The sequence below is a fragment of the Mesoplodon densirostris genome, chromosome 16, assembly GCF_025265405.1.
Source record: "Mesoplodon densirostris isolate mMesDen1 chromosome 16, mMesDen1 primary haplotype, whole genome shotgun sequence".
Taxonomy (NCBI): Eukaryota; Metazoa; Chordata; class Mammalia; order Artiodactyla; family Ziphiidae; genus Mesoplodon; species Mesoplodon densirostris.
This window is the reverse complement of record NC_082676.1, coordinates 43,070,083-43,088,420: the sequence shown is the minus strand read 5'-3', so window position 1 is coordinate 43,088,420 and position 18,338 is coordinate 43,070,083. Positions and strand designations below refer to the sequence as shown.

At 40.6% G+C, this 18,338-nt stretch overlaps 1 protein-coding gene across 4 annotated transcripts in view; it reads left to right on the top strand.

Moving 5' to 3' along the window:
- Positions 1-18,338, top strand: part of LOC132476085 (S-adenosyl-L-methionine-dependent tRNA 4-demethylwyosine synthase TYW1) — a 211,834-nt gene that overhangs the window by 47,821 nt on the left and 145,675 nt on the right. For all 4 annotated transcript variants that reach the window (XM_060077809.1, XM_060077807.1, XM_060077806.1 and 1 more), the window contains exons 10-11: positions 11,320-11,438; positions 12,725-12,834. In XM_060077809.1, coding sequence (XP_059933792.1) covers positions 11,320-11,438; positions 12,725-12,834 — 229 coding nt within the window. The remainder of the gene's footprint in view (positions 1-11,319; positions 11,439-12,724; positions 12,835-18,338) is intronic.

Here is an 18,338-nt window from a genome sequence, read left to right as displayed (position 1 = left end):
TTCATGTGTCTATTGGCCATCTGCACTTCCTCTTTGGAAAAATGTCTGCTCAGGTCCCCTGCCCATTCTTTATTTTTTAATTTTTATTATTATTTTTTGGCTGCATTGGGTCTTCGTTGCTGCTCACGAGCTTTCTCTAGATGTGGCAAGCGGGGGCTACTCTCCATTGTGGTGCGCAGGCTTCACCTTGTGGTGGCTTCTCTTGTTGCAGAGCACAGGCTCTAGGTGCAAGGGCTTCAGTAGTTGTGGTTTGCGGGCTCTAGGGTGCAGGCTCAGTAGTTGTGGTACATGGGCTCAGTTGCTCCGCGGCATGTGGGATCTTCCCTATCCAGGGATCAAACCCATGTCCCCTGCACTGGCAGGCGGACTCTTAACCACTGCCCGACCAGGGCAGTCCCCCCCACCCATTCTTTTTTTTTTTTTTTTTTTTTTGCGGTACTTGGGTCTCTCACTGTTGTGGCCTCTCCTGTTGTGGAGCACAGGCTCCGGACGTGCAGGCTCAGTAGCCATGGCTCACGGGCCCAGCCGCTCCACGGCATGTGGGATCTTCCTGGACCGGGGCACGAACCCGTGTCCCCTGCATCAGCAGGCGGACTCTCAACCACTGCGCCACCAGGGAAGCCCTCTCTGCCCATTCTTTAATCAGGTTGGTTGGTTGTTGTTGCTATTAAGTTGTATGTGTTTTTATGTATTTTGGATATTAGCCCCTTATTGGATATATTGTTTGCAAATATCTTCTCCCATTTAGTAGGCTGCTTTTTTTGTTGTTGATAGCTTCCTTCACTGTGCAAAAGATTTTTAGTTTGATATAGTCCCATTTGTTTATTTTTGCTTTTGTTTCCCTTGCCTTAGGAGACAGATCCAAAAAATATTGCTAAGATTGATGTTAAAGAGCGTGCCACCTATGTTTTCTTCTAGGACTTTTATGGTTTCAGACCTTACATTTAAGTCTTTGATCCATTTTGAGTTTATTTTTGTATATGGTGAGAGAAAATAGTTCATTTTGATTCTTTTGCATGTAGCTGTCCAGTAATCCCAACATCATTTACCGAAGAGGCCATCTTTTTCCCACTGTGTATTCTTGCCTCCTTTGTCGTAGATTAGTTGACCGTGTAAGTGTAGGTTTATTTCTGGGTTCTCTATTCTGTTCCTTTGATCTATGTGGGTGGATTGGAAACAGAACTGGTAGTAAGAGTGGTTGAGGGAAGTGAGGTGGACCTCTGGTGACACTTTCAGAGTAAGATTTAAGGATGACAGGCAACCCCAAAATAAACAACTTCAATTTCAAATAATTATTGCAAGATAGATTTCTCATCATTGTGCTATAAAAATTAATACATAAAATGACCACACTAACTTTTTAAACAACTTGATTAGTGAGAATCCTGCATTTCATATGTCTGTTAACTTAATATTTGGTTCCAAGTCTACCAAAAACATCTCAGATCTCTTCTGTAATGTATTTATAGGTGACACCTACGAATATAATATGGGATACAGGTATTGTGTTGGTGACTGAAATACTAGAAACAGCATTGTTCTCTGTGACATGGTTTTTCAAAATGCTGAAATTTCTTATAAAAGCTTTGCATCAAAGAAAGTGTTTTCTTTCCTCATTTTACATAATAGTTGCATTCCTGGAAAATTCAGTATATGGTAAAATGTGCAGGAAACACTTCATTGGTAAAATGAAGTTGGAGTCTAAGCTTGGATGATTATAATAGGTTTTTCACAAGTATGGAGGTCTGGTGAGTCATTTGAAAGGAAGTGGATTAAAGGACACTTTTTGTGTGTGTGTTTGTGTGTGTGTGTGACTGTCTTAAGCATTGCAGGAGATGTGGAACACTTGACCTCCTCCCTTACTTTTTGCCATTAGGGCCTCCCAACCATTTTGATAACAAAAGTATTTCCACAAATTTCCAAAATACCCCCCGGGGTAGTGTTGGCCCCATTGAGAACCTCTGCCCCAATCCATTTTCATTGCCACCCTCGAAGTTTAGGTTGTCCTCTTGAGCATTGCAGCTAGCTTTTTTCCCTCTGCTTGTGGCTTCCAGTGAATGCGCCCCGCCCCCCTTCTCAATTTATCTGACATTAACCAGGTTAATCTCAAGCTCAGTTCTCATTTAGCCATTCCATTTTCAGAGCCTATGGTGGCTCTTTGTTACTTCTTACTCAGTATATCAATTTGGATGTGTAATAGGCATCTTGAACTTAACAGAAATGGAATTCCTGATTCCTCTCCTAAATCTGTTCCCCTCAGTCTTCACTCCAGCAGTTTATGGCAGTGCTGTCCTTTCTGTTGCTCAGGCCAAAAACCTGCGAGTCATTTATACTCTTCTGTTGTTTTTTTTGTTTGTTTGTTTTTTTTACCCTCCCACATCTATTCTGTGAGCAAATCTTTCAAAATATATCCAGAATGCAACTACTTACTTTTCACCTCTTGTACTCTTATACTTTGGTCCAAGTCACTGTCATATATCCCTTTTATTATTTAAGTGATCTCCTGCCTGCTTTTCCTGGTTCCATTCTTGTCATCTCCACTGTCTGTTCCCTACACAGCAGCCAGATGTCTCACTCTTTCGCTCAGAGCCTCCAGGGGTTCCCATCTCATTCAGTCTGGTCTGCCATGCTTTGGTCCAGCCTTACTAACCTTGCTGTTCCCTGAATACACTGAACTCAGACTCCTCTGTGGCTTTCTGGTCTCTGTCTGCTCACTTAGATCTCTGCTCAGTGAGCCTCTATCAGAGAGGCTCTCCCTTGACCGCCTGATATAAAATAACAACCTTCCCTCCTGTCCCCTTACACTGCTTGGAATTTCTCCATAGCAATTATTACCACTTAATAGATCATATCTTGTTCATTATCTGTCTCCTCCCTTCCCTTTTCAGGCCCTCCCCAACCTAAGAGTCTTTGTTTTTCTTTCCAGTACCAAAAACAGAGCCTGGCATGTAGTAAACATTTGTCAGATGAATTATATAAAGCCCTGAACCCGAGGAAGACCCTACTTAGTGTAGTTCTGATCTGCTTGTTCAGCTTTATTTTCTGTTTTAACCTTCATACATCGTGTGCTGCTTCTCTTCCCCGCTCTGATCTCCACCTGACTGAATCCTACCCATCTGTACCAGTCAGGAAAACAGAAACCATCCTGTGTATTTTAGCAAGAACAGATTTAATAAAGTAAATTAACTGACTGCTTACAAAGCCACTGAAAGGCCTGGGGTAGTGAAGGTCAGAGAGAACTGCTTCTTGGCTTTGAGAAAGTCGAAAAGTGCTGGACTCACAGGACACCGCTGGAAGTGACCTGAGACGCTGGCAACATTAAAGCAAATGTTTCCCAGGAGCTTGCTTGGAAGCTGCTGCAGACTCAGTGTTTGTTGTATGCCCTTGTGTCTGCCAGCTGCTGCCAGGGAGGGTGGTTTCTCCTTTCTTGCCATCTAAATCTTGCATAAATGCCTCTTCTTGATGGAGTCTAAATCAGAACCCCTTGGGCAAGGGAATCTGAGAAATACGGTGTTAGGGCTCCTTAACCCCTGCTTAGAAGCGCAGGCACAGGACTCAGTATTAACAGCATGGTCTACCTCTTTGGATACTCAGCATCTGTACACACCCTTCTACCTGTATTTATGTTTTCAATCCATAATATAAATAAAACATTTGCTTCTGCCTAACCTGTTGCAACTATTATTCATGCAAGGAAGGATGTACTCACCCTCTCCTTTCACTCTCTTTTGAGATCCTCTAACCTAAGGATGACATTATAAGGTTAACCACCACTGACTCATCTTATAAAACAGTTGGAGGGGAGGAGAAACAATTATATATATCCAAACAAGGAAGATAATATGTATATTTATAACTCCGCTCATATTCACACTTGGTCACCTGGTCATGGTTGGTATTTATACCTTCCTTCTTCCACGGGGCAGGCCATGTTCCTCTGTGCTCCATCAGTAATGCTTCCTTACCAGGTGTGTGATTCTGTCAATGAAGAGTTTGAGCCGGTAGTGGCCCCTTCTGCAAGCTTTTCTTAAGTTCTACTACTGTAGATGAGAATACTAAAGAGATGTCCCAGAGATCCCCTTGGTTCTTGACAAAATTTGTTTCTATGGCATGAGACGCTCAAAGGAGCCAGGGGCTAGTGTTAACTCTGGTGGATCTGCTCTTTCAGCCTACAAGCCAACAAGTCACCTGGCAGAGTTTCATAGATGTTGGTGGAGGACCCAGGACTCCTGGGTCAAAGACAAAGCACAGCAGGCAGATTGAGATTCATGTCCAGTTGGGGAGACAGATTTCTGCTGCTTCCTGCTACTTGGTCTTTCCTCAATCCTCCTCCTGTTTGTACTTTTTTAACAGTTTGTTTAACGAGTTTAGAATTTATTTTGCTCTGTTGTATGAAATAAATATCAAAATCAAGGGTTAGCAAACCGTTTCTTAAAGGGCCAGTTAGTGACTTTTTAAGGTTTGTGGGTCATACGATCTTGTTGCAACTTTTCACCTCTGCCGTTGTAGCCCCAAAGCAGCCATAGATGTAAGTAAACAAATATGGGTGACAGTATTCCAGCAGAACTTTACGTATAGTAAACAGGCAATAGCCTGGCTTTGGCCCATGGGCTGCAGTTTATTGACCTCTGCATTGAACTCTCCATCCTCTGTCAAAAATGGAAGAGTCTGAAACTTTACCCTACTTGCAGGCTAGCAAGTTAGCCTACCACAGGTTCATGGATGCTGCCAGAAGGCAAGTACAGTTTATTACTCATAATAATAGCAGTAGCCAGAATATTATCATTTGCTCTGGTTCCTGAGCCCTGGTTCCCATAAAGCAGCACTAGGAAGGCCAGGTGTAACATCTGCACATACGTTGTAGGAGAGGAGCCCCAGGCTTAGGGAACATCAATCTTTTATAATTGGCAGTAATCCTGCCTGAACTTTGCCCTAGAGGGACACATCTTCATTATACTGAACAGTAAACATACCCATCATTTGCCCCAGAGGGAGACACTGTATCTTCCAAGGCTATTCACTATGTAAAACTTTTTGAAAAGGTAATCTAGAATAAGGGCAGTCAGGGCCTCTGCTTGCAGGACATTCAGAGAAAGACCCATGGAGCATTGTCTCCCAACACCCCACCTCCATCCCCACCAGGTTGATGGACACAGAGCCTATCTAGCAGTGGTGTCTTGCATTCATTCAGTGTGGATCTACTGGGCTACAGTTGTATTTTCGAGGTTGTATTGCTCTCATTTGCCTCGAGGATAAAAATTCATGAATTAATGAATCTGAGGTTATTTATAATCTTTTTCTCCTAGGTTCATAATATGAAAACTTGGTTCTGAGCATGTATTGCTCTCATGTGTTTTCTTTTTGCACCCTGCTTATCTACTAATTTTTAGATATGGGAGCACTTCCTTTCAAAATATAATGTCTAAAGACTTCCAGTCTGGACAAGATGGCATAAACCTTTTTCTCCTTGCTCCTTCCTGCTATGCACAACTCTAAACCCTGGAAAACACAAGAGGCAACCAAACAAGAACTCTGGAATGGGGTAAGAGGAAGGCTGACTGGTTTGGGACCCCAGCACTGCAGGAACAACAGAGCAGCAGGATGTCTTACATCCCTCCAGCTAAAGAAGAAGGCAGCCCAGACCCTGTGTTTACTGAGCCTTAATCTAGCAACAGAAGGCCACTCAGTTAGGCTTGTTCCTCCCTAGTATGGACTGAGAGTCCCTCTGACATATTCAAGTGAGCCCGGAACCACTGGCAAAGGGGATCAGTTCGGAGCCCCACCAATAAGCAGCTGGGACAAGTGCTCTCCTTCCCTGCTGGACCGTAAATTCCCCTCTCCTGCTAAGAGATACCAGGCGGTCAAGTACAAGTGGAAAGAGAGAGACTCCTTACCACCTTACTCCTGCAACAGTAGACCTGGCCTGTGAAACATTCTCCATGCCTGCTGGGACCAAGACTCCCTTCCCCCTCTGAGAGATACCATGGTGGCTGCGTGGCACTGGCAAGAGGGACACCACCACAAGAAGTGGCCCATCTGGGGAAGCCAAGCCTCTTTGTTTCTGTGTCCTGAGACTTCCTTCTCCCACTCAGAGTTACTGGGGCTGCCCAGGGCCATTGGCCAGAGGGACTCTGCCACACAAGCAGCCTGCTCTGGGAAGCCTGCTGGCCTGAGACTCGCCTCCTCCATTGAGAGACCTCTAGTGGGTCACCCTGGAGAAACCTCTTTCACCCACTCTGATGCTACCAGCAGAGATCACTGGGAGCCCAAGCAAAATTTCAATGCAAAGCCTCTGAAAATTAAACTGCTGTTGGAGCCACAGCATACAAAAATAGTCCAGGACCTGCAGGCTCAACCTAAACAAAGTGCCTGCTGCTAAACTGAAAGAATGAAATAGGATCTAGAGCCTCCTAACATAGTAGACAAAATGTCTAGGATGCAGTAAAAAAAAAATCGCCTGTCATTCCAAGAACCGTGAAAATCACAACTTGAGCAAAAAAAGATAATGAACTGACACCAACACCACATGAATCAGATGGTGGAATCATCTGACAAGGATTTTAAAGCAGTTGTCATAAAAATGCTTCAGCAATCAGTTACAAAGTCTCTTGAAACAAATGAAAGAATAAAAAATCTCAGCAAAGAAATGGAAGTTATAAAAGGAACCAAGAAGGAATTATAAAATTGAAAAAATACAATAACAGAAATAAAAACTCACTGAATGGGCACAGTAATAGAGTGGAGATGACAGAGGATAGAGTCAGGGACCTTACCAAATAACAGAATGATCTGTGACCAGGACAAGTCAATAGAGTTTACCGAATCTGAACAGCAGAGAGAGCAAACTCCAAACAGGATAGAAGCAAGGACATCCACATGGAGATACCCTAAAATTAATGATCTGAAAACTAAAGAAGAAAAAAGTCTTGAAAGATGCTAGAGATAAACAATGTACTAACATCAATTTGATGTCAGATTTCTCATCTGAAATCATAGAGGCCAGAGGGAAGCAGCACATGGTTTTCAAGTGTTGAAAGAAAATAACTGTCAGTCATGATTTCTGTGACTGGCAAAACTATCCTTCAAGAATGAAGATTAAATAAAGACATTATCAGGTGAAAGAAAACTGAAAGAATCTGTTTCTAGCAAATCTTCTCTTAAAGACCAGCTAAAGGAAGCTCTTCAACCTAATGAAGTGATAAAAGATTCTTAGAGCACCAGAAAGGAAGGCAGAATGATGGAAAGAGCAGAAATATGGGTACAAACAGTAAATGATCATTTTCCTTATAACTTTTATAAATCATATTTGATGATTGAAACAAAAATTATAGCACCATGTGATACTCAAGACAATAATATTTAATTTAAAAGAGGGAAAATTAAAGGGATCTGAATGGAAGGGATGTTTCCACACTTCACTTGAAGGTGATAAAATGTTTTTTACTGGTAGACTGTCATAGGTCTACTAGTATGTATATTTTTATACCCAGAACAACCACTACAAAAACTATACAAAGAGATACACTCAAAAACAAAAAAAAATGAAGATGGAATCCTAAAAATGTTTAAGTAACCTGTAGGAAATCAAGAAAAGACTAACAGGAATGAGAATCAGAGGGAATAAGCAGGAAACAAATAATAAAATAGTAGACTATTTTAGGGCTAATTCATAAATAATTACTTCAGATGCAAATATCCTACATATATGCATCAAATGATAGAGGTTGGCAGAGTGGATTTAAAAAATGACCCAAATATAAGATGTTTACAAGAAACTCGCTTCAAATTCAGTGACACAGGTAGGTTGAGTAAAATGATAGAAAAATATATACCATGCCAGCAGTAATCCAAAAAGCAGGATTGCCTGTATTAATACCAGATTAAGTAGACTTCAGAGCAAAGAAAATTACTAGAGACAGAGAGTGACATTTTGTAATGATAAAAAGATCAATCTGCATTATATGAGTATGTACCAAACATCAGAGGCTCAAAATAAATCAAGCAAAAGCTGACATATTTGAATGGAGAAGTTAAAAAAAGAAAAAGAGACCAAACCCACAGTTATAGTTGGTCACTTTGAAATTGCCTCTCAGCAACTGCTAGAAGTACTAGACTGAAAATCACAAGGCTGTAGAAAATCTCAACAGTAGAGTTAACCAGTAGGATCTAGTTGACATATAGAGAACATACCACCCAGCAACAGCAGAATGTGCATTTCTTCCAAGTGCCGATGGAACATTCACCAAGATAGACCATGTCTTAGGCCATAGAACAAACCTCAGCAGATTTATAAGTATTAAAATCATACAGAGTGCATTCTCTGACTATAGTTGAATCAAACTAGAAATCAATAATAGAAACAAAAGGAAAATCTCTAAATATGTGGAAATTAAACACACATTTCTGAATAAGCCTTGGGTCAAAGAGGAAGTCTCAAAGGAAATGAAAAAAATACATAGAACTGAATGATAGTAAAAAAAAAATTATATCGATGTATAGGATGCAGCTCAATCAGTGCTCAGAGAGAAATTTCCAGCAATGCATACTTATATTAGAAATGAGGAAAGATCTCATATCAGAAACCAATGAAAATCTAAGTAAACGTAAATAAAAATCTAAATGTAAATCGAAATAAATGTTCATGGATTGAAAGACTCAATATTGTAAAACATCAATTTTGCCTGAATTGATCTGTGGGCTTAATGCAATTCCTATTAAAATCCCAGGAAGGTTTTTGTAGAAATAGACAACTTATTATAAAATTTAAAAGGCAAGGCACAGGAATGTAAAATAGCTTAAACAATACTGAGGAAGAATAAAAGGGGAGGAACCATATATCCAGATATTACAGCTTACTGCATTGCTACAGTAATCAAGACGGTATGGTGTTGGTGGAGGGATGGACACATAGATCAATGGGACAGAATGGAGATCTCAGAAACAAACCCACAAATATGCTTAATTGATTTTTTCAAAGGTTCAGAAGCAATTCCTTGGAGGAAGGATAACCTTTCCAACTAATGGTGCTGGGGAAATTAGACATCCATAGGCAAAAAACCAAAAACACCCACCACCACCAAACCACATACATCAAAAGTACACACACTGACACATACACACACACAAACATACACACATTTTGAGTTAAAAATTAACTCAAAATGGATCAGGACCTTAAATCTAAAGTGTAAAACTTACAGAAAACAGTTTTTAAAAGAAAAACACGCCATCCTTCTCACATGTGTCTGTCCCTTTATCCTTTTAGCCTTTCAGTATTCAGTTTGGACATCTCACCTCTGAGGAGTTCTCACTGGTCCTGGAAGGCTGAGCCTGGTTGGTCATCTGTCCCATGGGCTCCAGTAATACCATGCTGGACATTTGTCTTTTCTCTGCTTGCCCAGCATCTGAGTGTTTTTATGTTTGGGGAATTTCCCATTAAATGGGCTTTGTTTGATGTGAGGGCCCACTGCCTGCTACAGAAGCTAAGGAAGACAGATACTGTTTGCTGGTACCACGTCGTGGCAACTTGGGTGTAAAAGTGTCATCTAGGATAGTCATTCTTTTCAGCCGGAGACTTTGAGTGTGGAGTGAGTGATGGAAAGGGACTGGGACATGGAGAACTCATTCTTGTGCTGGTGGCAGCAGCATCTGCCATTCAGGGGTGGGGCTGGTGATGGTATCCAGAGAGGGGTGGTGTCTGTAGTATACGGCTTCTGGGGGATTGAGTGGTGGTCCTGCTGCCAGCCTTCCTTCGTTCTTGCCTTTATAATGGGTCTATGAGCTGTGAAATCCTTTCAATCAGTTCTTTTTCTCTTTAGCCAGACTCCGTTTCTGTTGCTTGCAAAAGAATTGATTCAATCAGACTATCATAATAGTATGGCACATTTTTCTTGCTTACTTGCCATTTCCTCCAAACAGATCATGGGTAGGGGCTCTGTCTTATTAGTCATTGTACATTCAGTACACAGCATGCTTGAAGTACATTAACTAATTGCTAAATAATGAGTGAAACATGCAAGTCTTCAACTTGGTTTCTCCATTGGCGTGATATTGATATTTAGTAGTAATTACGCTGTGACTTTTGCATGTGGTGGACTTTGTAGTTTTCAGTGTTACTTGCAAGATATAAATATTTTGTTTGCCTTCTTGAATATTTTATTGGGAACTTGGAAGAGAGTTTGTAGAAACAGTTATCCTGAACAATATTTTTCCTTCACTCTATTTTTCTTAGTGTAAGTACTAAGTGAGATGGACAGGGGAACCCCTTTATCAGGACCAAAAAATAAGACTTTGTGATCAACTGACATAGTAACAAGCCGGTAGATTTTATGTGGACAGCACTGTAATATCAGTACACTGATGTATATTATACACTGATACATATGTGTAAAGGCTCTCCATCTATGTCTCCTCGTTTGTTGTTCCCATTGTTCCATAGTATGTCAGTCACTTAGGCTCAAAACCTGAGTTATCTTGGTGACTTCCTCTGTTTTGCCCCTCTAATTGGGAATGGCACTGATTGTACCTCTGTAGTACCCTTCCCGTTTCCTCCACTGATGTTTTGAGCCAAGTCACCATGACCTTTCTTGCGTAACCTCCTCACAGGTTTCACTTTTACTGAATCAAGCCCATCTTGCACAGAGCTCCTGGATGGATCTTTCTGATGATACCTCAGGAAGCTCGATAGTATCTTGTGATTCCAACCCTGAGGTGATCTGCAGTGTTTCTTCAAATTACCTTTCTTACTGCACTTCCCGTGGTTTTACCAATCACATATTAAATAGTGTTCTTTTTTGGAATAATCTGTTTCTTGTGTACATGCTGTTTACCCCCTCAACAGTCCCAGTATATTCAAATTCTACCATTCGGTTGACATAGAATATGCTCCAGTTTGCATTCCCTAACCCACCCTCCTTTATTAAATGCAGAGATACTCTTTCAGGTGAGCGCTACACCCCACCCCCATTCTGGGAGCCTGTCTTCTCTCTCCTTTGGCATTATATATTATTGTACTAATATTTGAGGCAGTTGGGTGGATTTGAAAATGAAAGCATCCATGGTCCTCCCTATAGAACTTTCAGAGTAAATGAATCATAGGTTTATCTCATTAAGTTGTAGAAAACCCAGAGCAGTATCAAAACCCAAACACCGTCAAAACACTATAAGGCTTTAATGTTAATTTTCTGCCTCATGCAGCTACCAGTAGGGGTATTTATGCTTACGAAACACATGGTTTCTTCTTTAAAATGATGCCTTGGTGTTTTGTTTCCTTGCTTAGAGGATTTTATTCAAATTATTGTTTGTTTTGTACTTTCACAGTCCATGCTCCGAGGGAGAGGAGGTTGCTATAAACATACGTTCTATGGCATTGAAAGCCATCGTTGCATGGAAACTACCCCGAGCTTGGCATGTGCAAATAAATGTGTCTTCTGTTGGCGGTAAGTAAAAATGAATGGCCATGGTGACCAAATATGTAATGATCTGTAATAATCAATTTCTGCCCAACACTGTATTCAGATTTACCTAAAGCTCTGTTGTTTCTGTAATTAATCCCCTTTTTCATTCCTAATGTTATATTTATGCATTTGTTGTTTTTTTTCTTGATCAGTTTTATCAGGGGCTTGCCAGTTTTGTTTTTGTTTTTTTAAAGATGGTGCATTGGGTCTTCATTGCTGCATGCGGGCTTTCTCTAGCTGCAGTGAGTTGGGGCTACTCTTTGTTGTGGTGTGTGGGCTTCTCATTGCGGTGGCTTCTCTTGTTGTGGAGCATGGACTCTAGGTGCGTGGGCTTCAGTCGTTGTGGCATGCAGGCTCAGTAGTTGTGGCTTGCGGGCTCTAGAGCGCTGGTTCAGTGGTTGTGGTGCACGGGCTCTAGAGCGCAGGCTCAGTAGTTGTGGTACACGGGCTTAGTTGCTCCACGGCATGTGGGATCTTCCTGGACCAGGGCTTGAACCCGTGTCCCCTGCATTGGCAGGCGGCTTCTTAACCACTGAACCACCAGGAAAGTCATGCAAAAGTCTTTATTACTCCATTTTTGGAAAAATATTTGCACTGGGTATAGAATTCTGAGTTGACAAGTTTGTTTCCTTTAAGCATTCTTTCAGGTGTCATTATAGTTTCATCTGGTTTATTTGTTTTCTGATGAGTTGTCAGAAATAATTTTTAACCTTTGTTCTTAAGTAGTGTGTCCTTTTTCTCTAAGTTGAAGGTTTTCTTATTTTCTTTTGTTTTCATTAGTTTAGATACCGTATTTTTAGGCTGTTTTAAAAATATCCTGGTTGTTGTTTTGCGAGTTTCTTCGATCTGTGGTTAATTGTTTCTCATTAACTTTGGAAAATTGTTGGCCATAATTTTTCTACATTTTTTTCTGCTTTGTTCTCTGTTTCCTTTCTGGGATTTCAATTAGGTCTTCCCATTGCACTGCCTCTCAGAGAGGGTTTTGCAGCAATATTCTACTGGTGGTCATTACTGGATGCTTGTTGGCCTGGTGCTGTATGGCTGCGAGAGGGGTGCACGTTTTATATTGTCCCGAGTAAGTCTCAGTCTTGGCCAGGCACTTGCCATCTACCCCTCTCTGCTAGGTGTCATGACTCAAAATAATAAATAGCTGAGCTTTTTGTAGGAAACCAACCCTGATTTTATAATTATATGGACTCCCTCATAGGAGGTAACTAGCTGAGATTTAATGCAGGGAGTCCTTTAGAACTTCTGCCTCTTTTTTCTAGGCACCACACCAATCCAGTGGGTACTGAATGGCGGTGGAAGATGGACCAGGCTGAAATGATCTTAAAGGAAGCCATTGAACACCATCAGAACATGATGAAGCAGTTTAGAGGTATTTATTCTCCCTCTACAAAGGGATGCTAATAGCCTGAATTAAATTGGCAGAGGAATTGCCTCCTTTGGCAGGATTTTGTCCTTGCTGGCAAATACTCGTATAGGTAAGTGAAAACTTTGTAGAAATATTATATATGTTTTGGCCTTTTTAGTTTTTACTGATAACTTTATATCTTATATGATGGGAGAATTAAAAAACTTAATTCAAAGCTTAGCTGTTTATAATATGGTACACTCAGCCTGTAAGTTTTGCCTGGGAATATATCCTCATTCTTCCTAAAAACTTTTGCTATTGTTCTGTCTTGTTGGGTACAAAGTAGCCTTGTGAATGGACTGAAAATTTTAGAACACTGGAAAATTCTTAAGTAATATCAGTTAGTATTGGGAAAGCATTTTTGGATAAATGCCTTACGAAAAAGGAGGGTTAATATTAATCAGATTTCCTCCACATGATCCACAGTGATGTGTAGAATTCTGCCACTCAGTTTCTAGAATTTCCTGATCTAGTTGTGTCTCATAGTTCAAAGTATTTGACTCTACTGGAGATTGCTGGTTCTCAAGCTTTAGTGTGCATCAGAATCGTGCATTAAAGTAGAGATTCCTGGTCTCCTTCCCCAGAGAATGATTCGGTAAATCTGAGGTAGCAACCAAGAATGTGCATTTTGAGCAGATTTCCTGGTGGTATCGATGTTGTTGAACTGGGGACCATACTTTGAGACCCACTACCGTAGATAGATGTGGAGGACTTGTAAAGTGATATAACGATAGCTGCAGATGATCAACTGAAATAAATCTATTAGGTTCCCTGTTAAATGTGCATGCCTCTGTCTCCACCTGCCACGTGTTAGTCCTCTGCCCTTTATTCTCCTTTCCTTTCATATACCACAACAAAAAAGATGAATTCCAACCAAGGTTGTTTTGACATAGGCACTCTTGTGGAACTAGCATCATCAATGGGAGTCTTTATAAACCCCAGTAATTAGCATTTTGAAGATCAGGTGATTCTTTCATGCAAAGAAATTCGTTCGGTCAGGTCACTGCTTCTTGAGATCACAGTGCTTCTGATGTTGTCTTCCTAACATCACCCAGCAGTTCTCCAGGTCTCAGCAGACACTGCCTGGGTGTCCGACAAATTTAATTCAATCCTGATACTGTCTGGAGATAGCATCAGGCCCCGCAGGTTAAGGATTCAGTCCTATAAGACTGCCCCCCACTTCAGATGCCAATCACAAGTCTGGGATGTTACCTATGCTGACCAGCTGGCTATAAATTGGAAGTTCCCACACCCTCCTGCTTGGATTCCTGGTTTGTTAGAGTGGCTCACAGAACAGAGAAACATTTACTTATCTTTACCATTTTATTATAAAGGATGTATAGAGGTCACAGAAGAACAGCCAGGTGGAGAAGTACATCTGGAAGGGTTTCGAGGCCAGGAGCTTCTGTCCCCATGGAGTTGGCCACCCTCCTGGCATGTTCACCAACCCAGAAGCTCATCAGATCTTGTTCAAGAGACTATAGAGCTTAATTTGTAACCCCCTCTTCCCTTTCTCACAGGTCTGTGTGGTTGAAAGTTCCAGTCCCTTAAACACTTGGTCTTTCTGGTGACCAGCCCCAGCCTAGGCTATTTAGGGATCCTACCCTATGTCACTTCATTTGCATAAATTTAGGTATGCTCAAAGGGGGCTCCTTATGAAGGACAAAAGACACTCCTACCACTCAGGAAATCCCAGGGGTTCTAGGAGCTTTGTGTCGGGAACTAGGAACAAAGACCAAATCTATTTGTTATTTTTTACCATGGTACTTCTTATTACTATTCTGATTTCCTAGGAGAAATTGGGAAAGCAATGTAAATAATGATTCAAGATCAATGATAATTTATAAAGGATAGTCAGTTATACCTTTATTTTATTCTTTATGAATTTTCTAGGGAAAGTTGCCCTGTACATATTTGTGTGTGTCTGTGTATGTGCTAACCTATTGTACATCTTCAGAGATGCTAATAAATATTTTAATATTTCACCTTGGCTTTTAGTCTCAAGCATTTTTTTTTTTTTGAACAAGTCATTTTCTCTTATTTGGATAAAGCAGTGTCTCTTACCAGTCTTTTGGAAAATTAAATGAAACTCTGTGGTGAAGAACTAGGAAATCTCCACATTAGGAATTTATTAGCTTTTCTTAGACTGTTTGTTGATTTAGTTAATATTATTGATTGTTGATCTTCAAATAAACCATATGCCTTTTAAATAAATTTCAAGGCAAAGTCTTGTTTTCTTTTGGATAGTTACTAGTCAGAATTCTCCAGAGAAACAGAGTCAACACACCCACTGTGTGGGTGTGTGTATATATATATAGAGAGAGATATAGATTGATAGAGTGAGATTGGCTTAAGGAATTGGATCATGTAATCATGCAGGTTTGGCCAATCAAAAAGATAGATAAAAATAATCCATTGGGGTAGACCAGCAGGCTGGAAATTTAAGGAAGAATTGCAGTTCAGATGCAGAGGCAGTCTGCTGGCAGAATTCCTTCTTGCTTGGGGGAGGTCAGCCTTTGTTCTTTTAAGGCTTTCAGTTGATTGGGTGGGGCCCACCCACATTAGAGAGGGCAGTCTGCTTTACTCAAAGCCCACTGACTTAAACATTAATCTCATCCAAAAGACACCTTCACGGCAACATCCAGAATAATGTTTGACCAAATATTTGGGCACCGTGGCCCAGCCAGGTTGACACATAAAATGAACCATCCCTGGTAATAATATCAGAAGCAGGGAAATGCCAGTAATTTTATCTTTAGAGTCTAATCAGTTTGTTTTGGTTTAGTGCCTAAAGAGTCAGTTGAACCCATAAATAATGGGGTGATGGCTGAAGATGTGTGTTTCCTGGACATCTGGGAATCTCCCTGAATAAACTGTGTCCCAGGGGATTTGTATGGGAGGAAGCAGCCCTGAGGAGTAGACATTCATTTTTCCATTCCGAGATGTCCTTGATACAGAATGACAATCTGAGTTTTGACGGTAATTTTTCTGACAGGTGTATTTTTGCAAGTGCACTTTAAATGGAAATAGGAGATGAATAAATCATGAGGCTGCCTTTCTTCATGTTAATAACATGTGTTAGGTGAGGTCGGTGAACACTAGTCTTTGTTGTCTGCCTAGCTTGTTGGAGGGTGCAGAAAGGTATACCTGGTTAGTAACCTTGTGCTTGCCTTTTTTCTTTTAATATTTATTCTTATTTATTATTTATTTATTTATGCTGCGCTGGGTCTTAGTTGCGGCACGCAGGATCTTCAGTTGCAGCATGCGGGCTTCTTAGTTGAGGCATGTGGACTCCTAGTTGCAGCATGCATGCGGGATCTAGTTCCCCGACCAGGGATCGAACCCGGGCTCCCCCTGCCCCCCACATTGGAAGGGCGGAGTCTTACCCACTGGGCCACCAGGCAAATCCCACCTTGTGCTTGCTTTAATCAGTAGGCATCTCAGATGGTTTGTCTTTAGGTATCTATGGCGTAAGAGACAAAACGGTTTTAAAACATATATATATTGTCTTGTAAGGGGAGGACAGATACAGGATTGCAGGGAGAAAGAAAGAGCATGTCTGTGAACAAGTGAATCCTGAGTAGGGGTGAGAATGCCTAAGGGGGTGAGGATGGCCCCCAAACATTCAACAACTGCCATTCATTTCATCCTTAAAAACAGCTTTAATAATCTACTTTGCCCTTGTAATTCTCACAGAGGATTCTTTTTGCATACCTTAATTGACTTGACAAAATGTTACCATGTCAGCAAATCATGTCTTTATATAATCGACAACAAATTTTCTAGAAAGGTTTCCAAATTGCAACTGGTTGATATTTGTACACTGACACTCTTCAGGGTACCAAAGCAGTTTTTCTTTAAAGTAGTAGTAGAAAACAGGTGTATATTTGAAGGTGTGATGGGCAGTAGACAGGTCGGCACATGGGCATAAAAGAGCTCTCATTCATTATATTTTCACTAAGATGAGAACTTCCTTAGTTTCCAATTTTTGGATGGTGGTGACTATTTGTTAATGCTTTTTACTTTATTCTGTGCTTAATTAAGACATTACTTTTTTGAAAATCTGTCTCATTGCTATCATAACCAAAGCAAATCCTGCTGTGAAACTATAGTATTAGAAAAAGAAAAAAAAAAAACCTAATTACCAAAGGATGAAATACATAATTTGTAAGAATCCAAAGTTCTTCTGGAAAACTGGGGTGGTCTATGACACAACAATGTTAATTTTTTTCTTTTTATTATAACTTTGGCAAAATGATAGAATTTTAATATTTCAGAGTATTAGTTATGTTTTCTATGTTCTTGGCTCTTGGCAGAAAGTAATCTGGTGTTCAAATTGATGGTTGTTTACTGTGGGCATTCAACTTGGCAGTGAGATTTTATAACTTCACTCAGTCTTTATCAATGGTTATAATCTAACGTTTTCTTTTTTAATGAACCTGAATTCCTCCTGCAATCAGTGAAATCTCTATGTTCTATCTTTTATTCATCCTTAAGGGTATCAATCAAACAGGTCACCCTCCTTTCTGGTTAGTCAGCTTCAGGGTGAGGATGGTGAGACTAATGCAAGTCACTCTACCTCTTCTGAACCGAGTACCGTCACCTGGGTGCAGCTCTGACACACCTCCTACTTCTGGATGGTAAAGATGCAGGAATGTAACTCTAGAGTCATATCAGCCCCTGGTGGAGAGTCTAGTTTTTTTCCTAGTTCCACATTTATGCCTTTTTAAAAAATATACAGTGCTTTATTTTTACCCTTTAATATACCATGGTTATTTTTCCTTACTAATAACATGAATTGATCTGATTTCTTTTTTTAAAATTATTATTTTCTTTCTTTATTTATTTATTTTTGGCTGCGTTGGGTCTTCTTTGCTGCACGCGGGCTTTCTCTAGTTGCGGTGAGCAGGGGCTACTCTTCGTTGCCGTGCGCAGGCTTCTCACGGCGGTGGCTTCTCTTGTTGCGGAGCACGGGCTCTAGGTGCGTGGGCTTCAGTAGTTGTGGCGCAGGGGCTTAGTTGCTCTGCAGCATGTGGGATCTTACCGGACCAGGGCTCGAACCCATGTCCCCTGCATTGGCAGGCAGATTCTTAACCACTGCACCACCAGGGAAGCCCTGATTTCTTTTTTAGTCTAAACTTCTTAAAAAATCGTATTATGAAAATGTCCAAGTATACACAAAATAGAATGGCACAATAAACCCCCATATCCTTTTCTCCCCTATTTAAAAATTGTCAAAATTGTGCCATACTTACTTCTCTGTCTCCCCTTTTTTCTTTGCTGAAGTAAAGACAAATCCCAAGTATCACATTTGCCTTCAGACTTCAATATGAATCTCTTTTAAACATTAGATTTTTTTCATAAACACAATATCATTATCACAGCTAATAAAATTATTATTTTTTTTAACATGACTGTTTTCTTCCAGGTTTACTGAGGTACAATTGACATATAGCATTGTGTAAGTT